At 43.8% G+C, this 23770-nt stretch overlaps 1 protein-coding gene across 1 annotated transcript in view; it reads right to left on the reverse strand.

Annotated features, from left to right (window-relative positions):
• LOC134448122 (E3 ubiquitin-protein ligase rnf213-alpha-like) overlaps window positions 1-23770 on the reverse strand; it is a 195616-nt gene that overhangs the window by 171470 nt on the left and 376 nt on the right. Inside the window, 4 exon segments of the mRNA XM_063197880.1 lie at window positions 20162-20379; window positions 20949-21108; window positions 21320-21849; window positions 22414-22557. Of these exon segments, the coding sequence (XP_063053950.1) occupies window positions 20162-20379; window positions 20949-21108; window positions 21320-21849; window positions 22414-22557 (1052 nt within the window).

Genomic DNA, 23770 nt, shown 5'->3' on the forward strand with positions numbered 1-23770 from the left:
GCACCAGTTCCAGTTCCAGTTCCAGTTCCAGCACCACCGCCAGTTCCAGTTCCAGTTCCAGCGCCAGTTCCAGTTCCAGCAGCAGCACCAGTTCCAGTTCCAGTTCCAGCACCAGCACCAGCAACAGCACCAGCAGCTCCAGCTCCAGCGCCAATACCAGCTCCAGTGGCCCCAACACCGACAGTTCCAGCAGTTCCAGTCCCAGCACCAGCGCCCGCTCGCCCGGCAGCACCAGCAGCACCGATGACGTGGTCCAGAAGTGCCATCCCCAAGCTCGAGGACAGTGATGACATCGAGCAGTTCCTCACAACCTTTGAGCGCCTGGCCACAGCATACCGCTGGCCGAAGGAAGACTGGGCCGTGTTTCTGGTGCCCTATCTCACCGGGAAAGCCCGCTGTGCCTATGTGGCAATGGACATGGATCAAGCGATGGACTACGATCGTGTGAAGGAGGCCATACTTCTGAAGTACGAGATCAGCGAGGAAGTCTACCGGCGGCGCTTCCGGGAGCCTGACGTACGATCGGAAGAGACCCCCCGCGAGCTCTACACCCGCCTCAAAGACCTGTTCCAAAAATGGATTAGACCGTCTGGGAAGACGGTTGAAGAAGTGTCGGAGGTGCTGATCTTGGAACAGTTCCTTCGCACCCTGGCGCCAGACATCCGCGTCTGGGTGAGGGAGCGCAACCCCCAGGACGGCCAGGGAGCGGCGGATCTTGTGGAGAACTACATGGCGGCTCGTCGGGGAGCCAAGAACTTCCGCCAGGAGGCCTACACGCATCCAGCGCCGAGGGGTAAGTCTGAGGGGTTTGGTTATGGGGGTGGTCCAACGACAGCTGTGCCCAGAAAGATGCCTGTCCCTAGCTCTGCCCCAGCCCAAAGCCCAAGCCCCAGCGCAAAGCCCCAGCCTCAGTTCAAGCCCAACTCTGGCCCTGCCCAAAGACCTGGTGGCCCCATAGTGTGCCACTACTGTAAACAAGAAGGCCACATGAAGTATGACTGTCCCTATAGGAAGCCCAAATACTCCAGTCATAGCTGTATCCCAAGACCTGGTGAGTGTAGTGCAGGCTACATGGGAAAGGTTCAGACAATGACTGTGACGGTAAATGGCAAGCACGCATTGGCCCTCTTAGATTCTGGCAGCACACAGACACTTGTACAGCCCCACCTAGTGGAGAAACGGGATTACATAGGGGGGAGGAGTCTGCGGGTAATGTGTGTTAATGGGGATGAACACGAATATCCTGTTGCTGAAGTTTACTTGGAAGTGCAGGGTATGACCTACCAAGTTACTGTGGGTGTTGTGGAGAGACTTAGTCACCCAGTAGTTGTTGGCCAGGATATTGTGGTGCTCCCTGATCTTCTGCAGAGCACAAAACCGGTGAACCTGGTTATGACTCGGGCCCAGCGTAAAAAGCAGGCCCAAGAGACCGATAAAGACGATGACATGACTGCTGAACACATGAACGAGTTGGCCTGTGCCGATGCTGATATCGACCCCCCAGCTCGAGTGAAGACCAGACGGACTCGACGGCAGCGTAGGCAGGCCAGACTTGTAGGCAGCATTGAAAATGATGTGACTGACTGCTGTTTTGATATTGACGTTGATGAGGTCCCAGAGAATTTTGAGCAGATGCAGAGAGAGGATGACACACTGAAGGTAGCATTTGAGCAAGCTTCCAAAGACGGTGACGGTGCTGATGTTGTTCCCAACTTGTCTGGGGAATACTATGTGGTGAGAGAGGGTCTCTTGTATCACCATCCAGCAGAGGGCAGGCCAGAGCAGTTGGTGGTACCTACGAAACTCAGGGGGAGGGTGTTAGAAATGGGGCATGACATCCCGTGGTCTGGACACCTCAGCCTGACGAAGACCTACGACAGGATATCGGCTAGGTTTTATTGGCCAGGGCTCTATACAGCTGTGCAAAAGTACTGCAAGAGTTGCGAAACCTGTCAGATAACCTCAAAGCGCAAGACAACCCCTTATCCCCTACTGCCCCTGCCTGTTATCGAGACCCCCTTTAGCCGCATAGCAATGGACCTTGTAGGCCCCCTAGAGAGAACCCAGAGTGGCCATAAATACATCCTAGTCATCTGTGATTATGCGACACGCTACCCAGAGGCCTTCCCTCTCCGCAAAATAGCTGCCCGTCCCATTGCCCAGGCCCTACTTCAGCTCTTTTCTAGAGTAGGCATCCCCCAGGAAGTGCTGACGGACCAGGGCACAGCCTTCCTGTCCCGTACTATGAAGCAGGTTTACCGCCTGCTTGGCATCAAGGGCATCCGGACCACCCCATACCACCCTCAGACAGATGGCCTTGTCGAGCGCTACAATCAGACTCTCAAGGCCATGCTGAGAAAGTTTGTAGCAGCTAACGGCAAGGACTGGGACCGCTGGTTGCCGTACCTTCTCTTTGCGTATAGAGAGGTGCCCCAGGCGTCCACCGGCTTCTCACCGTTTGAGCTGCTCTACGGCAGGCAGGTGAGGGGGCCACTGGACGTCTTGAGAGAGACCTGGGAGGGACCAGCAACTCCACAGACCCGCAGCGTCTTGGCCCATGTCCTTCAGATGAGGGACAAGATGGAGGAGATGGCTGAGATGGTGCGGGAGAACATGGAGCAGGCCCAAACGCAGCAGAAGGCCTGGTACGACAGGTCTGCCCGGCAACGACAACTCCGGCCTGGCCAGAAAGTTCTGCTGCTGCTACCCACCTCTGAGCAGAAGCTCCTGGCCAAGTGGCAGGGGCCGTACGAGGTGGTCCAGCAGATGGGTCCAGCTACCTACGAAATCAACCTCCCTGGGAAAAGAAAGCCAACCCAGGTGTTTCATGTCAACCTCCTGAAGGAATGGCATGACCGGGACATCAGTCTGCAGCTCCGGGTGCAGGCGGTGGCGGAGGAGGAAGAGACGCCAGAGCAATTCTTCCCAACGGGCCAGCAGTCGGCAACTGTTGACCTGTCCCACCTGTCCACCCGCCAGCAGGAGGAGCTGGCACGGATCATCCCAGCTGGCCTTTTCCAGGAGAGGCCAGGCTACACCACACTGGTGGAGCACCCCATTCCTCTGAAGGACACAACCCCATTACGTCAGAGGATGTACCGGGTCCCCGAACGCCTGCTGCCTCACCTCAAGGAAGAGGTGGAGGAGATGTTGGCGATGGGGGTGATCGAGCGCTCAACCAGTGAGTGGAGTAACCCGATTGTGCTGGTGCCAAAGAAAGATGGCACTATGCGGTTTTGCATAGACTTTCGGCGCGTCAATGCTCAGTCCAAGTTTGACGCTTACCCCATGCCACGACTTGAGGACTTAATCGAGCGACTGGGGAAAGCGACCTTCATCACCACCCTGGACCTGTGCAAGGGATACTGGCAGGTTCCCCTGACCCAGGAAGCCAGACCTTGCACAGCCTTTCGCACACCCCAGGGACTCTTCCAGTTCGTGGTCATGCCGTTTGGACTGCAGGGGGCGCCGGCCACGTTTCAACGGCTGATGGACAGTGTGTTGTCCGGCACTGACCAGTACGCAGCGGCCTATCTGGACGATATCGTGGTCTTCAGCAACTCCTGGGAAGAACATCTGCGTCACCTGGGTGATGTGCTCCGCCGCGTCCAGGAGGCCGGGCTCACCATCCACCCGCTCAAGTGCGCCTTGGCACGGGAGGAGGTGCAATACCTGGGCCACGTGATCGGCCGGGGGGTCATCCGGCCGCAGGTCGACAAGGTCCAGGCGGTACTGGACTGCCCCAGGCCCCGGACAAAGAAAGACATCCGGTCTTTTCTGGGCTTGGTGGGCTGGTATCGCCGGTTCGTGCCAAACTTCTCCCGGCGAGCAGCTCCATTGTCTGACCTGACCCGGAAGTCAGGCACCAACGGCATTCCATGGGGGCCGGAACAGGAGAAGGCGTTTCTGGACCTGAAGTCGGCGCTGTGTCACGATCCAGTCCTCCAGAGCCCAGACTTCACACAGCCCTTCACGCTGCAGACGGACGCGTCTGGAGTGGGGCTGGGGGCGGTGCTTCTCCAGGGCGAGGGGGAGCACAAGAAGCCTGTGGCCTACATCAGCCGCAAGCTGTTTCCCCGGGAGACGCGGTATGCGGTCACAGAACTTGAGTGCCTGGCAGTCAAGTGGGCGCTTGACTCTCTGAAATATTATTTGCTGGGCAGAGAATTCGTCCTAGAGACTGACCACCGTGCCCTGCAGTGGCTGGGGCGCATGAAAGACTCCAACGCCCGCATCACTCGTTGGTTCCTGGCTCTGCAGCCGTATCGTTTCACGGTACAGTACCGGGCGGGCAAAGAGAACGTCGTGTCCGACTTTTTGTCTCGCCACCAAGTTGTCGAGACTCCAGAAGGGGTGGGAAATGTGAGGAGTTGATCTCCCCCCTCCTCACTGCTTCGCTGTGAACTCTTGATAGAGTAGCGTTTGGCGATGTTACACGCAGCAGGTGACTGTTACATTGCGCAAGCAAAGCGCAACGCGGATTTCGTATTCATATTTACTGACTCGCATACACTCGCACACATACACTCACGAAATGCACCAGGACCCTCAATGGACAATGTAATGCTTGTGGACAATATTTGTATGCTTGGTGTGAACTTGGGCAACATTCCAGGACTTGGGAAAAGTTTGTGACTTGTGGGGGGAAACGGGCAAGTGTTTGGAGGCGGCGCCATTGCGACAGCCTCGCAGTTTGGCGTTTTCACACACACAAACCCGACAGTAAAACTCACTCGCTTATCATTTCTCCCGTCTGCCACAAAGTAACTTTTACACCATCTTTGACACGTAGTAAGGGCCCTACTACCATGTCTCATTTTCCACTGTTAATTTCCCCATAGTCTCGAACACAAACATTATCAACTTACCTGTCTGCCGCCTCCAGCACAACTGCCGTGTGAAACGCGAGCGCTGGGAGAGGAGGGGTTTTCTCTCCAGCCTCGGAACGGTGGGAGCGCGCATTTTGAACATTGGGGGGGAATGAGTGCATTGTGCAGTTATCTGTATGTTTATTTTCTTTTTGTTAATTTGTTATGATTCTATTATGGTGGTGGATAATCGCGATTATGTTTATTTTGGTTTAGAGGGGTTTATTGTTTATGTAAATACTTTTCTTTGATATACTTACCTGTTAATGGGAAATGGGGTGAGCCACTCGGCTCTGATTGGCTAATTTAGAAGGGAGAGGTTTCCTTTTTAAACAGGGCCTCATTTCTGTTCAGGAGAGCCATGGGGTAGGAGCTAAATGCTGTGCTGCTATTCTGGAAAGTAAGTATGCTGACCTGTTTTTGCAAATTGCTAAATGCTATTGTTTTCTTGCTGGTGAGTAACCAGAGGCTACAAGCTAAAAACAGATACTACTGTATTTTTGTTGGACATTTATTCAGTTTATTTTTTTCGATTATTTTTGGATTATTTTTCATCACTTATTTTTTTTGGACTGTTTTTGCATTGCACCCCATGTGGGTATTCTTGGAACTGCGCAAATTTTTAAAATAAATCACAAACTATTTTTGTACGTCTTGCCTCCTGAGCCTCCTTCCACCTCCAAGTGTCCAGCCTTGCCTCACCCGTACCCAGGGTACCGCTAGCCCATTCACAGCATCACAGCATTATTTTCACATATTGGCTGCCCTCTTCCCTCTCTGGAGGGCCCTTTACAGCACCCGCTGCCTAAAAAGGCAAATTCTATACCAAGAGACATGTCACACCCACAGTTCTGTGAGTAACGGCGTTAGAGTATAACGGCGTTAACGGAGCCTCATTTTGAGTAACAGAATACTTACTTAATTACTTTATCCATAACTGTAACGCCGTTACAGTTACTCGGGAGGTAACGTGACGCGTTATGATTTTATGAATTGCAGCGCCAATGTGCACTGGCTGCTGACAAAATCAAGGAGCAAATGGCAACACACATAAATCTGTACCAAGCTTTTAGTATGTTCACATTCACCTTTTGCATACATGAGAACAAAATAGCTGAATGTGATTTGCTAAAAAAAAGTGTTGTGGGCGGAGTGTCGGCTATCTTGCACCACGCGCGTAAACACAAGTCATTTAGAGTTCACAGGGAGCGCAGAGATAGAGAATATAAGAGACAATGGTAGTAAAGCCGCGAGGTTGCATGTTCCAAAGGTAAATACCGGAATCATTTCACGCTAGTTGCAGTCAAATGCAATACTGTTTATATCCAAAGTATACTGTGCCTTGGAAACAAAGTTATGTCCGTAACAAGCGACTCTAATTTCACTAAGCACCTCTCAACATCGCATGGTGGCACGCCCTTTGCTGTAGTTTCAGCTTTATCGAAGAGGGAGACAGAGACAAGCCAAACCTAATTTCTCAGGACACGAGGGAGCTCAACAAAATAATCGTCAGGTATGTGGTTGAAAACATGTTTCTCCTGTACACTGTGGGGTCGGAGTTGTTCTCTTTGTTGTTTTGTTGCAATTTTTTTTTTTTAAATCCATCTCGTGGAAGAGAAATGAGCACATCCCTAAAAACTGGATTAACATTCACCATTGATAGGTCATGAAGATATTTGATAGTATCTTAAGCTAACATCACACCCAAAATAGCAACACAGAACAAGGATGAATACCCAGTTTAACTGTTTATTTGACATTTTAAAGGGATTCTATTATGCTTTTTCATGTCCACTACCCATTTATTGGGTTACACAGCATCTGTTATATGTAAAAGATTGGTGAAAGCCGCATTTCACCAATTGTCCTCTTGGGGGAGAATTTCTCTGCCACAGGAACGCTATTTCTCAACTGCCAGAGAACGCGTGGTTGGGTTTTCAACATTCTATAGCTTTTGTTTCCTGTACAGGTCTACGTCATGCCTAACATTGTATTGTACAGTGGTGCTCATATTTTTACATACCCCAGCAGAATATACGCTTTCTTGGCAATTTCTCACAAAATATGAAGAATTACACAAAACCTTTTTCACTCATTGCTAGTGACTGGCTTAAGACATTTATTAGCAATCTTCTGTTTGTACTCTTTCAAAAGCATGATCACAACCCAAACTACCCAAATGACCCTGTTCAAAAGTTTACATACCCTAGTTTCTGATGCTGAATATGGCCCTGTTTAACATCAGGGACCGCTCTAAATTGTTTGTGGTAGTTGTGGATAATGCTCTTAATGTTCTCAGATGACAAAACAGCACATTCTTCCTGGCAGAAATGGTTGTTTCCTATCATTTTTGTGGGTGTCTTGCTGGAACCTCACATTTGATGTTTCCCCTGAATGGCTCAATGATGTTGAGATCAGGAGAGTGAGACAGTCGCTCAAAAACTTCATTTAATTCTTTCTGAAGCTAATGACATGTTGTTTTGGCTCTCTGTGTTGAAATATTGTCATGTTGGCATGTCCAAACAATGGACCATGTGCAAGGCTGATGAGTGTCAAGTTCCCTCCAGTATTTTTCACAGGGCAATGTATTCATCATTCTGCGAGTATGGACCAAAAGTGTAGTGCATTTGTAACTCAAATGCCCCCATGACATCAGTGGTCCATGACCATGTTTCACAGAAGGGATGGTGTAACTTTCATCATAGGCTCCGTTGACTGTTCTCCAAATGGTACTGTTAATAGTGGCTGAAAAAAGTTCCATATTGATCTAATTTTTCCAAATGACTTTGTCACAGGCATTCTGATGCTTCTCACTATGCTATTTGGTTTATCATATGCACAATAACATGTTTGCATTTTTGTAGTAATGGCTTTCTCCTGGCAACCCCCAACAGCCCATCTTTCCTCAAGTGCCTCTTTGCTGTACAGTTTAAAACATTTTTTCATGTTGTCCTATATTTCACCTGAAGTTATTTTTTTGGTTGTCCTATGCCTCCTGAACAATTTCCCTTGCAATGATCATTGCAATGCAATGATTCCCTTGCCCAATGGCTTGATTCCAACCAAACCCCCTCATATTGCATTTCTGAATTGAAATTCCAACAGTGCCAACATGACAATATTTCGACTAAGAAAGCCAAATCAACCCGTCATTATGGTCGTTCTTGAGCGACCATCTCACTCTCCTGATCTCAACATCATTGAGCCACTCAGGGGAAACCTCAAATGTGAGGTTCCAGCAAGACACCCAAAGATATTATAGGAAACAACCATTCTGCCAGGAAGAATGTGCTGTTTTGTCATCTGAGAAAATTAAGAGCCTTATCCACAACTACCACAAACAATTTAGAGTGGTCCTTGATGTTAAACAGGGCCATATTCAGCATCAGAAACTAGGGTATGTAAACTTTTGAACAGGGTCATTTGGGTAGTTTGGGTTGTGATCATGCTTTTGAAAGAGTAAACACAGAATATTGCTAATACGTATCTTAAGCCAGTCACTAGCAATGAGTGAAAAAAAAGGTTTTGTGTAATCCTTCATATTTTGTGAGAAATCACAGAGAAAGCGTATATTCTGCTGGGGTATGTAAACATATGAGCACCACTGTATGTACCTAACATTGCTGCTTATGGGATGGAGTGTTGACGATGTCACAGACCATTTATTAATTGCAGAGATAGTAGACCTAACGCGGCTCGTCTGTCCATTTGTTAGTAGCAGCCACATAGCCTATCTGAATTTGACAGTATTGTGATGAGATGTATCCTATTTGTGACTACACCACTCAGTGTACAAGAAAAGCGTACAAGGATGTGTAGGATTTCGCCATCCAGAAGTTGATTCCATCACGCATGGTTTTTTTTAAGTCATAAATCGGCTCCGTCAAATAGGCTACAGCATCGGTCTAGTCTACAGGCTACACTCACCTGTGGCCTAAGTTATATATGTTTCATTGTGATATTCATTGTGCATTTTACATTGATAAAATACCGGTAGGTAGGCCTATGGCTAACGGGTCAGAAACAGTTGAATGAGGAAGATCGAAAACAGGTACGCGTTAACCCAGCTGCGCACTGAGAATCCAAAACACTTCCAAGTGGGTGAAGGACTCGAATCTCTCCTCTCTCTCTCTCCTCTCTCTCTCTATTCGCTTCAGAGCCGTTTTGCATATGCTGTTGACAAGACTAACTTTTGTTTGTTAAGATGTGAAAACCCCACACTTTTATTGCCTTTTGAAGCATAACATTAAGTAGAAGACGTGCGCTGGTTTTATCCAAATAGGTCTATCACGACTCGACCAGTAGCCGTTTGCATCAGCAATGTTGGCAACGTTAGTATAGGCTATGCATACAATTCAGTAATTAAAATGCAACGCAGTTTTGTTCATTCATATCTGCAACAGCAACGTGGCTTGACGTCGTTTAAAAAAATTGGTCGCGTCGTCGGGCGGCACGCCATTAATGAAACTGAAACCGAAACGGATATTGTTAAATAATAATAGGCTAATAATAGTAAAAAAAAAAAAAAAAACCTCCTGTCCTGTCGATAAATGCGAACAGAAAAACCACGAAATCGAGACTAGGCCTAGGCGTTATTATAAGACCCAGTATGAAACCAATCCATTGCCCATTGCGCAACCAGTCCACGGGTGCGTCATTTCTGCCAGGGACTGAATGGAAATGCAGTTGTTAAAATGAAACCATGCACCTGAAAATACAAGGTCTGAAATGTATTTTTATGAAGCATAGCCTATCGCCATTGTGCATTAGGCCTACACACAACGAGCGAACAAGAACTGAATTTTAAAAGCCAACAACAGCAACGCGTGCGCTCAGTAGGCTATTCAGTCTGGCGTAGAGCCACTTGCAAAGGGGGAATACATAGACCACAGAATGCTTTTGAACACGGAGTTCATATCACAAATAGGGTGTCACAATATCACTGACAGACGTTGAATTGATAGCTTTGAGTCCGACAAGTCGTGCCGCTTGTCTTAAACGGCGCACTCTTTCAATTTCGGATTGCGTCTTTGACAGCCAGACAGAGCACAAGGGGCTGTCTCGGGAGCGAAGAAAATGTCCACAACTTCGCTGAATAAATATAATTTGAACTGTGTACAGCAATTGCAGATTATTAGCTCATTGGATAGCCTATTTTGTGTGTTCCTTCTCCGATTAATTGTGAACATTGGGTGGAATATTTGGCTTTCAACTTTAGACATAGGCGTTGGATTCCAGGTCAAAAGCAGCTGTGCTGCTGACGGAATATTAGTAATAGAATGCTTGATGAAACATTCCATGCTGCGCCGAGATTTCAGGACGTTGATGGTCTAAAATTCTGCACTTCCACGCGTTTCTAACGGGGGACATAGGGTACATGTAAACAATGATACAAATAATGGACATGAAAACGTGTGGTCATTGGAAATGAACTCTAATTCACACAGGAAAGCAAAATATTAACAATGAAATTTATCCTAAATAGCATAATAGGGCCCCTTTAAGCAAAAAAAAAAGTAATGCAAAAAATACTTTTACTGGTAACTAGTTACTTTTATAGTGAAGTAACACAGTTACTAACGCAATTACTTTTTTGGAGAAGTAACTGTTACTTATAATTAGTTACTTTTCAAAGTAACTTTCCCAGCACTGCACACCCAGGCCACAAACTGGTTGAACTGCTGCCATATGGCAGTAGATACAGATCTATGAAAGGACAAATAGACTGAACAGGACACACAGGGCTGTAACCAGACATTTTCAAATACCAAGGTCAAATACTGCATGCTGAACAGCATACTGTATATTTAGAATGCCTCAAGCACTTCAGTCAAACTATTAAGTTAATTTTTATTAATCACTGTCTTGAGGATACATGGGGGTGGGGTATACACACCGAATTTATCATTGTTTATCATAGATCGATTTTCATCATAGATAAATTTGACATTTCTGAAAAAAAGGACATGACCTCTGTGTCCTCAAGGGTAATTACGGCCATGAGGACCAATAGACTGAAAATATTTTTTATCTAGCGGCCATCACTGCACTTAATTCTGCTACCAAATAGTTTTTTTTATGGGCCAAGCAGCAAAGCTGGCGAAGGCCCCTATAGTTATTGTAGGTTCTCTTTCGGTCAACTCATTTCGACATCTCCTATGGGTATGCTCACTTTTGTGTGAGATATACGGAAGACAGCTTTTTCATCATGCCACCAGGCCAATGAGCCGCTTGAAACCTGGTCTTGGACCTCATCTGTCCACGTGGCTTGGACCTCATCTGAACTCTTCTTTGCCTGCGAAATATCAGAAGTTTTCGCGACGGCTCAACTGTCCTTTAGAGCATGCTGGAGGCTGTTCCCGGATGCTGTACTGCGGAGAAAATAGCTTTCCAATCACCCCTGGTTTTGCCGAAAGGTAAGTGGACGTGTTACAGTACTACCACTGTTTAAGACATGGCTTTCTTGGGGGCAATTGCCATTCCGAAACAATGAAACTTTGAAAAAAATATAGTGATGGTTCTCCAGTGGGTTCAATAAATAGCCTACACTAACATATCCTGTGATCTGTGACCAGTTCTTGATAACTTTATAACCAGTGCGCAATTTAAAGCAGGCAGTGCACAGTTTAAAGCAGGAACAGGTATACCTTGCTCGAGGACAGGAATCACAAAATCAAATCCATCCAACAACAATGTTCACGATATTGAATGGTTTGTGTAGAATTCTGATCCTTACGGCTGTAAAAATGCATGTGCTGCACTGGGTGGCCAGGATTTTGATTAAGACTATTAATAAAAACAATTAGTTCAGTTAGTTCAATTAGACAGCAGAGGAAGTGCGCCTACTGACTGGCCATATGAGGTCCTGGCCTCAGTAATTTTTGATAAGGCTCACAAAGCGCACAAACACTTCAGCTAATATCAGAGGTGATGCTTTCTTTTTAAAGCGGTACATGCTTTGCAACGAGTAGGCCTAGAGCTTGCACATGCCGCATGGGAAATCCACTCTCCAACATGCCGACTTAGATGGAAATGGCAAACACTTTCAAGGTGGCTGAATTCAAGATGGCTGAATTTTTGCTTGACCCATAACTTTTGACCTGGTGGATGGATTTTTCCCAGGTGTGCTGATGCTCTAGGATAGGTCCATCACCTGAGTAGATGTTGGAGGCCAACAATTTCAAGATGGCTGAATTCAAGATGGCCGAATTCAAGATGGCCGTATTTTTGTTTGGTCCATAACTTCCAAACGGATGGATTAGATGGATTTGTCCCAGATTTGGTGTGTTGATGCTCTAGGCACTTCATTTTAACAGTTCACTATCACAGTGGATCTATCACATTAGGTAAAATGCAATAACCAGTGTAACAATATGTAATACCATGTAATACGAGTTACACACAGAAAGGATGTCGCGGTGAACTTTTTTTGTACCGTCAAAACTTTTAGCATTTCAAATGAGTTGCTTTCTTGTTTGCAGTGGGCCTACTTAATTAATAGCGCTTGCTGGAATCCACCAAGTGGGAAAGCTAGAGATGTATGCCGCGTCCATGCTTACTGGAATCGATAAGAGAACTGTTAAGTAAACTGCCAAATCATTCCATGGAATTGAGATGCACGGAACTGGTTCTCGGTTCCCAAGCATAGTATTAAGTACCTTTGAACCTCGTAAATGGATGGAAAATGGATAACGATGGCTACTTTGGTGCCGACAGACTCACAGCAAAAGACAAAATTTGAATTATTGATTCTGAATTAAAAACATCATGTAAACAGTCATTCCTTATGTTTACATGAGACACTTAAGTCCGATTTAACTCACTTTAAATCTGATTAAAACTTCCGCTCTAAAAATATCATGTAAACACTTACCGAACAGGATTTAAGTTTATTCTGATTTAAACTTAAGTCCGATTAAAGTGGGTGGTTTATTCCTCTTTTAAATCCGATTAAACACGTTCCTCTGTCATGTAACCTTTTATTCAGAATTACAATAAGTCCGGTTGTTCCACGCATGCTCGTTGGCCACAAGATGTCGCTAAGACCCCATGCCCTTCGCTAGTGAGAAAAAAATAGCGGCACTTCCTGTTGATTTCTTACATGAAAGTTTTGCTGAATTTAAAGTACCGAAGCGACTATAAATGTTGGGATTTCCATATATTGCCCCACGAAGTAATGAAGCACAACAAAGTTACTCCACATCACCCTTTGACCACTCGTTTTTGTAAGCTAGGTGTGTAAGCTAACTAGCATTTTGAAAGACCCAGCCCATAGGGCATGTCCCCAGCCTTGAGTCCGACTGAAGGCATTCACAAAATTCACAGAAGATTAGCACCTGTCCTGGTAGGCCCGGAGGTTTGGCGACCACGCCCCGGCGCCTTATTTGGCTCGCTCAGCATGTGCGTCCTCAATCCAATCGCAATGCTTTCTTTTCCCCAGACGTTTGATCAGATTTCAGTGAAAGTACCATGTATACACTTTGAAAAATAACTATTAATCCGATCTATTAAATCTGATTTATTAAATTGGACTTACAAACATCATGTAACCGTACCCATTGTGTATCCATTTTTGTTGTGATACGAGTAGGCGTTGCTGAGATATGAGCTTGCATCCTGTTTGGCGTCTTCGCCGCCAATTTTGATAAAATTGTGGGCGGGGCGCCATTGTTGTTTGTTTTTACTAAATCCAAAATGGCGGGAAAACCATCCTGGCGGAAAATTATGTCATGTTGGATGAGCCGAACGTTATGGCATTGGAATGGGCTCTTTAACTCAAATGGTTCAGCTGCTGGGCTTCTAGTCAGCCAGCCAAGACCCTAAAATAAATGTTTGATGGCATTTTTTGTTAAAAGTTGGCAACCATGCCAGAAGTTATCAGCTTGGACTAAGGATTCAGAATCACCTGGTTGCCAACATGGAACTTGACCTTTAAGGTCAAATCTGAAGGTCAAAAGGTCAACCATGGTCAAATAACAGTTTTATTTAGTTAAAAATTGTTAAAAAGTTGTTAAATATCGTCATCAGAAGTCATCAGCATGGACTATGGATTCAGAACCACCTGGTTGCCAACATGGAACTTGACATTTGTGGTCAAATGTAAAGGTCAAAAGGTCAAAAACAATGTATTTTCTGGTTAGTCTATTTTGGGAACTGTAAGCAAACATGCTAGATGTTATCAGCATGGACTAAGGTTTCAGAATCACCTGGTTGCCAACATGGAACTTGACCTTTAGGTAGAATTTGAATGTCAAAAACAATGCATTTTCTGGTTTGCCTTTTTTTTTGGGGGGGGGGGGGGGGGGTCATATTCATGGAATTCTTTTTCAAAAGATGACAATCATGCTTGAAGTTATCGGCATGGACTAAGGTTTCATGGTCCATGGTTGCCAACATGGAACTTGACCTTCAAGGTCAAATTTGGAGGTCAAAAGGTCAACCGAGGTAAAAAAAAACCCAATGTTTTGGGTTTTTTTGTGATGTGCCTTCATAAAATACGTTCATAAAATAAGTTGTTTGCATTATGTATTGAATAATTAGTACCTGGAGGAGATATGTCATCTTATTTAAGTCATTTCAGGTGAGTGATAGTATTGGAACAAATAATCGTAAAGAAAATAAAACTGTTTTGATGAGGATTCTCCCGAAGTGGACAGCGCTGTCAAAAGTTGCATTTGGGGATTTCTGACAGTGGACGGTGTAAGTGGTCGCGAGAGTCACTCTTCACCTACTAATGACTCAAATAAGTATAAGATGACTCTGGACAGTGATTAATTAACCTTTTAATCCTACTTAGAGCCCCTTTAAACCCAAGTCTTCAGTGAACAACAAAAACAAGGACATTTACCTTTCTGTTCCAATTCTTTAGGGGACTGTATATTTAGAAGTTATATAGTGTTTATTATTAGGGTATGAATGAAAGTGATTATTGCAAATTGTCAATAACAAGAATGTAATTCATCATATTGTTTCTTTACTTCAATAATAATTAAAACAATAATTAAAATCCAAATGTGATGTTATGCCGTTTAAACATTCTACATTTTAATCACATGCAGGTATACAGGGCTGTCCATTCCTCAGGCATGTATTGCCCACTTGGTTCTACAACCACATCTTATCAGTCCTAAGCTACTATGTGGAACTGGAGGTTTCCTTTGCCACACAGCCATCAAGTGTTGGTCTACAACTTTCCAACCACCTGTCTCCTCAGTGTCTTTGTTAATATGTACTTTGTCAGACTGCAGCCATATATTTGCCTGCTGATTTGCTTATGCAAGATGCAATCCATATGCATCACTTGGTGGTAACATATAAAATGCCTTTTAGTTTTCTGAAAAAAGTCGATCAATACCCAAAGATGAGCATGGTGCTTTGTACAGGTGACACAAAAACTCAAGCCTGGGAAATTGCAACAGAACATTCTGCAGTAGTCATGAGAACATACAAAAGTGTGGAATACTTTATTTACTCTTACTGTAGGTTTTATTTCCTAACCATAATATGACATAGCAAATCAGCAAGTATCCTTCATTGCTATAACCATTTGAAACACATTAGAAATAACAGAAGTCATTATTTTTTCTATGGAAAGCCTGTGAATTGATGGGGCAAAGCAAATTCACTGGTGAGCCAAGGCATATCCCATTTCAGACCAGCAGCTTAATGTACTTCTCAAAGAAGAATACAGTAAGTTAGATGACCAGAGTGAAAATTTTAAAAATACAAGTTTAAGTTAATTTTATGCTAATGAGCTATGATGAATGTCTAAGGATGACAGGCCAGAGCCCCACCATGATAAGCCAAATCAAACATTACATTATAGGCCTACTAATTATTCAATATACAGTACCATGCAAACAACTTGTATTTTATGAAAGCACATCACCAAAAAACTGATTTTTTAATTGATCTCGGTTGACCTTTTGACCATCAAATTTGACCTTAGAGGTCAAGTTCCATATGGTAACCAGGTGATTCTGAAACCTTAATCCATGCTGATAACTTCTAGCATGGTTGCCAACTTTTGAAAACAAGAATTCCATGAATATAAAGATCACCAAAAAAGACTAACCAGAAAATACATTGTTTTTGACCTTCATATTTGACCTTAAAGGTCAAGTTCCCTGTTGGCAACCAGGTGATTCTGAAAGATTTCCACGGACACAGTCCCCCAAAAAGTCTAACCTTAACATACATAGTGTTTGACCTTTTAACCTTCTAATTTGACCCTAAATGTCATGTTCGGTGTAAGCAACAAGTTGATTTTGAATCCTTAGTCCATGCTGATGACTTCTGGCATGGTTGCCCACTTTTAACATCGTTTGAAAAATTTTAACTAAATAACACTGTTATTTGACCGTATTTGACCTTTTGACCTTCATATTTGACTCTAAAGTTCAAGTTCCATGTTGGCAACCAGGTGATTCTGAAACCTTAGCCCATGCTGATAACTTCTGGCATGGTTGCCAACTTTTGAAAAAGGATTCCATGAATATACAGTTCCCAACAAAGACTAGCAAGAAAAGACCCTGTTTTGACCTTTTGGCCTTCAAATTTGACCCTAAAGGTCAAGTTCAGTGTTGGCAACAAGTTGATTCTGAATCCTTAGTCCATGCTGATGGCTTCTGGCATGGTTGCCCACTTTTATCAATTTTGTGACAATTTTTAACTAAATAACAGTTATTTGACCGTGTTTGACCTTTTGACCTTCCGATATGACTAGGGATGTAAATAAAATCGAAATGTATCGATGTATCGGAAGTATGGGCTGGTAATTTAATCGAATCGCATCGTATCGTGGGGCATTCTTAAGAATCAAATCGTTGGCCCCTGTGCAATGTCCTAGGTCCATAACACAATAGTAATGGAAAAGTAATGGGAAAAAATCGTATCAAACCAAATCACATCTTATCGTGGGGAATTCTTAAGTATCAAAAAAAAAATTGAATCCCAGATTTAAGAAATCGATACCGTATCGTATCGTCATGAAGGCTGTGATTTACACCCCTAGATTTGACCTTAAAGGTCCAGTTCCATGTTGGCAACAAGTTGATTCTGAATCCTTAGTCCATGCTGATGACCTATGGCATAGTTGCCCACTTTTAACAAAGAAATCCACCAAAAGTTTATTTAAGCACATTAGCTGCTGGTGGCTGGCTGACTATACGGTGTAGAAGGAAAATAGAGAAGAAAAGAGGAGAAATGGTCGGATAACAATAGTATGCTTGCCGCATGGCAAAAATAGTACAACAATAGAATAATAGTTTGCCTAGGCTATTGTTATGCAATTGATAACAATAGTATGATTGCTCTTGTTTAATTAGTATGCTTAGACAATCAGATGGCTCACTAGCCAACACTAGATGCACATGATGTTCAGAGCTGCATATAAGTCTAAGCCTACAGTACGCCTATCTTTCTACGGCTCTACTGATGTTTTCTGGAGACCCCCGAAGAAGACTGTAGGCATCATGGAAAGACAGACAAGATAATTGCAATACCTGGCCAGGTGATTATTGCCAACACGGGTAGCAATTAGCAACTGACCCAAATCCAACACAGTGGGCATTTATCAAAATTTAGTGTGTGCACTTCCAAGTATATCAGCCTAATTACCGTATTAGCCCGAATATAAGACGATCCTGATTATAAGGCGACCCCCCAATTTCAGGCTCATGTTTTGGGGAAAAAAGTTTTTTGAGGACTTAATTTTGTTTCACATTGGAAACTTTTCTCAAAATGCAGTTTTTAATTTGTTGGACAATCTGAGGCTTTTTACAAAGAACAAATTTCACAATATAATTTTCATGGAATTTCCATGATATAAGACCACAGATGGCTACTCATATCCTTTTCCTTTCTTTACTCACTTCACCTGTCAAGCGCCAATAGGCACCTACAGGCTACAGCCGCCTGGGCCTGCCTGTTTAAAGTGCGACGCAACATAGCCTACACTCAGAGCATTAGTCTGCGCCAGCCAGGCAACCAGTCCAGTAGAGATAGGCTACCTGTTGTGCCATGCACAGATTTGGCAAAATGTTTAGATGACAGCAATATCTAACCAGCAGCCGTCTCGCCAAATCGCCGATCATTTTATGCATCCAAAGTTTTCCGTTGGACTGTAGAAACCGAATGTGACCAAAGGCAGATTGACGCATTGCACTTGAAACCCATGCTCTGCCTATCAGGACCACGTTGACATTAAAAGTGATATTCATTTCGTACCAAGGGTAAAACTCCTATTGATTTTATATGAACAAGACAATCTCTTGCCCTAACCATTATTCTGTGTTGTTACATCGTTGCGAGGCATATCGTCAAAGGCACCGCTTGTCAGAGGCGCCACTTTCTCGCGCACACAGATGACCATTGATTGGCTGATGACAGCATCGAAAACTTAGCCTACAGGTTGTTCGTCAAATCACCCTTCATTTCTTTAGTTTCTAGTGGTGTTGTCGGCTGACCAGAGAGAACGACCAAAACTTTCCTGATGAGACTGTAAAACCAAACACAAAAAATAAAAGCAGAGCTACGAGCCGCGATTGACTTGTGTTTTTCCCCTTGCATCGCGTTGACATTGACAGTTGATAGACGTGCGGTGCAACAGTCATAACGAAACAAGCATCTGCAAATTTGATATGGACAAAACAATCTCTTAACCCATCCATTATTGAGTTTTGTGGCATTGTTGTGAAGCATAGGCTAATGGTGGCCGCATTCAGGTTAAGTAAAAAAAAAAAAAAAAAAAAAAAGTTTAAACTTTTTTCTCTAGCGCGCGAAAATAAGACGACCCCCCTTTTTAGAGTACTATTTTTTTATAACAAAAACCACGTCTTATATTCGGGCCAATACGGTAATCACACCCAGCGATCAGATACTCTTTGGTGAACTCTACGGAGTATCCGATCACTAGGGGACCATTCCATCAACGGCGGTAATCCCAAATCCGAGCTCAAATCGGTAAACTAAGCTATTTTTAGACAGAGATCCGTTCCATCAGCCTTGCTAACCTGAAAATCAGCTGAGTTGCCACGGTAAGTTGTGCTCCAACGTTAACCTGGTAGCTCCCAGGTTTAACACCAGGCTAAATGAATCAGTGTTGCACAAAACATGAACCTGTAGGAAACAGCTGTCACAACGGGCACGTTCTGCTTGATTCCCGCCATCATTTTACGAGATCAAAGCGAACCAGTCACTCTATTTTAATAGTCTATGATGTGATAATGCCAGTAAAAACTACAATAGTTACCATTGTCTTTCATTTCGCGGGATTTCTGATAATCAGCACATTTAAAAAAAGAAGAAAAAAAACATTTATAGTGTTGATTTACTAAGATGATATTGGACAATTCCTTCCATGACAAGGAAGACGTGAATGGCACAGTGGGCAGGTGCGCTGCGTAAGAAGTGGTCATCCCGGGTTTAAGTCTTGCATGACGACATGTTAGAAATGAAAACTTTATTGTGGCTGGCTTCATTTGCTGTCAAGCAATAGGTCTACCAATAGGCCTACCTTAAATGTCTAGGCTATTTTCAGTAGGAGCCTATAGGCAATAAAAAAACGTATTCACAACCACCTTGCAGATGCCTACGCTTGGAGTTTGCATTGCAATGATTCAATTATCTCTGCCTAACGTTTTACCTAGTCTATGCCTTTTATCATAAAATAAATTCTTCTGAAAGATAAAATTAAAACACCTTAGATGATGCAAGCATTTTATTTTTGCGCATTGAAATGATGGCAGTCGAGGTTCGGACGAGACTCTCCCTTCGATAATTGAGTTATGATCTGTCATTACGCATGGTGGGGATTGAACGCTGGTCTCTCAATCAAAGTGCGGTTGCGTTACCGCTCACCTACAGATGGTCGCCTAATATCTCTGATAAAGACTTGATTTGACAAGGCATGCCCGAGTCTACAACATGATCGCATTTTCGACAATCGTCGATATTATATTATAATTATTATATATATTATATGGACTTCCCATGTACAACGTGCACGAGCGCAACGCCAGCTTTGATGAGCGCGGCTGAAGTGAAACTAGCCAAGACGCAGCTGATCCTCGGTGGTGGAACGGCGTCTGCCTCAAGTTTAAGCTGCTGTTAGTTGAAACTCCGCTTTTGCGCGTAAGCGCCGCTGAGTTCAGCGCCAATGATGGAATGGTCCCTAGGTGTGACTAATGAGTATCCAATCACTGGGCGTGACAAATTAGGCTGAATACAATTGGAAGTGCGCGCACTAGGTTTTGAGAAATACCCAGTATCTAAAAATGCAAAGGACTTCTCACCAGTTTCTTGGGAAGGTCTGCATCATTTTCCAGAGCCTTCCACAGCTTCTTCAGCATCTTTTCGAAATCCTGGAAGTTTGCATTACGCTTCAGCCCAAACAGCATTGGAGCATAGCCAAGGACAGCATCATGAAAGCATGCCACGCGATCCACATCCAGGTCATTCTCACCAGCGGATATGGATGCCAGATCAACAAATACTTTCAGCTCGTTAACATCTACATAGAAAGAGAGAACATTGAAATGGATGTTGTTTGATGATATTTAAACTCTCTGTGAAGACTCTCATTTATACAGGTCATGTTAAGCCGGGCATACACTGTGTGTTATTTTCGCTCGTGGGTATTAAGCTCCTGCTCACACTGCACGATGGAATTTCACTATTTAAAAGTTCACATCTCACGACTCAAGTCCTCACACTATACGAGCCAACAGTCGGATGCGAGCCAAATGCTTCCACTGTGCGACGCGACGGGCATTTTGGTCGCATCCGACTGTCGTAGTAGTGTGAGGACGTGAGTCGTGAGCTGTGAACTTTTAAACAGTGAAATTCCATCGTGCCGTGTGAGCAGAAGCTTAAGACCCACGAGTGAAAATATCGCACAGTGTATGCCCGGCTTTAGTCAATACAAGTTCAGTTGTAAGCAACTTAACTCATCTTTGGAGCTTGAAAGTTTCCTCAAAGATACCTTTCATCCTTCAAATATAGGGACTTGTTTCTGCTCCTATGCACTGACATATTACCACAACATATTTCCTATAACTTTTTTATCAGAATGCTTATTACCTTCAAGAGACTCCTTGACCCACATGACAAAGTTTCTTTGAAGATGAAGTTCCTGAAGACACAAGCTTCGTGTCTCTGTGATGTCCACAAGGATTTTCTTCGCTTTGATCAGCTTGTCATCTATGTGGTTCAGACTCTGCTTCTTGAAGTCGATATTTGACTATAGAAAAGAAACACAAATGTTTGCGCATCATAACCAAATTATTTTAAGTTATAATTTATAATTTTGCACTTCAAAAAGTTGAATAACTCCCGCTTATTATTTGTGGGAAAAAGAACAAAAGCTTGTGTTTTTTTTCTGCAAGATTTTGTGTCATAAAGAGGCATTGGGATTGGTAATGACAGTGCTGTGCATATTTCTAATTGCTTACAATGTCACGAAGGAAATCCAAAACACGGAAATCCCCTGTCAGGCAGAGGGTCTCCTTGACCTTGTGCACCTCCTCTGCAGATTTCACGGCCAGATGAAGCTCATGGTAGTGTTTGATCTGTTCCACTTTCCTTGTGATCCAGCGGTGGTCATCAGCTTTGTCGATGTGGCACATGATGTCTAAGTCAGCAGACAGAGACCGATATTTGTTCTTGTAGTCTTTGAATAGCTCATCCACCTGCTCCAGACTGATGGTGCCATTCTTCAGCTGGTCATACATTTCTCGGTAATTGCTGTAGCAAGGCTGGAAGACGTTATTCTGAATGAAATCAAGGGTGACTGTGTCTGTTGTAGAGTATTTGCCTGCCTGCAACCTCCAACAGTGCTTGAAGATGTAGCTGTCTGTGTGAGTGTGCAGAACCTCTGCCATGTCTTTCATGTCTTCATCCAACTTGAAGAATGTCATAAGTTCATTCAGGTTCATCATCTCCATGTTGGCCTGGTTTTTGTGTTCCAGCATTTCAACATTGACTAAAAACAGTACGATTATAAAAATGTAAATGATTAATTACAAATATCACAGATCAAGATAACATTGTTTTAATTTTAGAGATGCCTTTGTGCAATGCTGCATTACATCTACAGACTAAATAAGTATTCCCTCACACACACAATGATGCTCTTCTTTGGAGATTGTCTCAGAGGATTAGAAAAGACAGCAAACGCATACACAGACAGTACCTATGTTCCCTGGGTCCTATGTTCCCCGGTCTTTGTATGGGACCGGGGAACTTCGGGCCCTTTTTCTAAAAAAGGGTTCTATGTTCCCGCATTGTATCTAACCCTTCCCAAAACCATCCCTAAACTTAACCTATCAGTATTGCAATGTGTCTGAGTTTTAAATGTGTGCCCTGATCAAAATTATCTCTAAACCTAACCTGTCACAGATGCAACAACAATCTGCGCTTTGCCATGCGGCAGCAGTCTACTTGGAAGCAGAGGGGAACATAGAACCTTTTTTTGAAAAAAGGGTCCTAAGTTCCCCGGTTGCGGGGAACATAGGGATGACCTCCACAGACATCTACCCACACACACCTTTGAAGTGCACTCGATTGTGGCACATGCTGAGGAAGTCATTCAGCAGTTTTTTGTCATGCTCCACAGCCTCCAGGTCCTTCTGTCTCTGCTGCAGCTCCAATTTGTTAACGTCCAAGAACCGCTCATCCTTACACAGGCACTCTACAGAGGCAATAAATTCTACAGCTGTATACGGGTAGTTCTTGACAGATAGGCAGTCATTTTTTGTAATTTATGAGGCAAAAACGTATATACAATATCTACGTAGTATGGCAACTAATCTTTCAGAAAATGGAAGTGGTCACAATCTTAGTCTATTAATTGATAATCTTTTACATTTATAATGCACTATAACTGCACATAGAGAACTTTGGTAGTCCACCATTTGTTTAGAAACAATGGCATTCTTACAGGGTCCTGCAACCACCGATATAGCCAAGTTCAGAGATAGTTTAGGAAAAGAGATATGTCCGGTCAATTTGAGTTTGACTCCCCTGAACTAGGATGTGACTGTGCTGCTTGCGCTGTGCAGCTCTAAGGGAGTGCAAGAGACAGTGAACACACAAAGTTAACTACATCTCAAAAAAGTTAATACATTTTTTAAGTTGTTTCTTACGTTCCAGGTCAACATTGCCGCACGGAAGCGAGCACTGTTGCTGCGCTAAAGCTCCAACCAATGACTTCGGGCAAGGGGAAATGTGGGGATTGAAGTGTGTGTAAATGTCTGAATTGTTGTATTGTCTGTAGGCCTAATGTTTACCTTCGCCAGAAGGTTATGTTTTGCCCGCCGTGTATTTATTTGTGAATATGTCTGTTTGTTTGTTTGTTTGTTTGTACTTCGTCTAACTCAGTCAAAACTGAGCCGATTTTTATGACATTTTGTGGGATGATTGGTCATGACCCAAGGAAGAATCGATTAGTTTTTGGGAGTGATTGGGTCAAAGGTCAAAGGTCAAGGTCAAAATGTTTGTTTGTACTTCGTATAACTCAGACAGAACTGAGCCGATTTTTATGAAATTTAGTGGGATGATTGGTCATGACCCAAGGAACAATTGATTACTTTTTGGGAGTGATTGGGTCAAAGGTCAAAGGTCCAGGTCAAGGTCACGAAAAGGTCAAAAACGTAAATTGAGCCGATTTTTATGACATTTAGTGGGATGATTGGTCATGACCCAAGGAACAATCAATTACTTTTTGGGAGTGATTGGGTCAAAGGTCAAGGTCAAGGTCACGAAAAGGTCAAAACGTAAATTGAGCCGATTTTTATGACATTTAGTGGGATGATTGGTCATGACCCAAGGAACAACCGATTACTTTTTGGGAGTGATTGGGTCAAGGTCACGAAAAGGTCAAAAATGTTTTTCTTGGCCAAGCA

Source organism: Engraulis encrasicolus, chromosome 4, assembly GCF_034702125.1.
Source record: "Engraulis encrasicolus isolate BLACKSEA-1 chromosome 4, IST_EnEncr_1.0, whole genome shotgun sequence".
Lineage (NCBI taxonomy): Eukaryota > Metazoa > Chordata > Actinopteri > Clupeiformes > Engraulidae > Engraulis > Engraulis encrasicolus.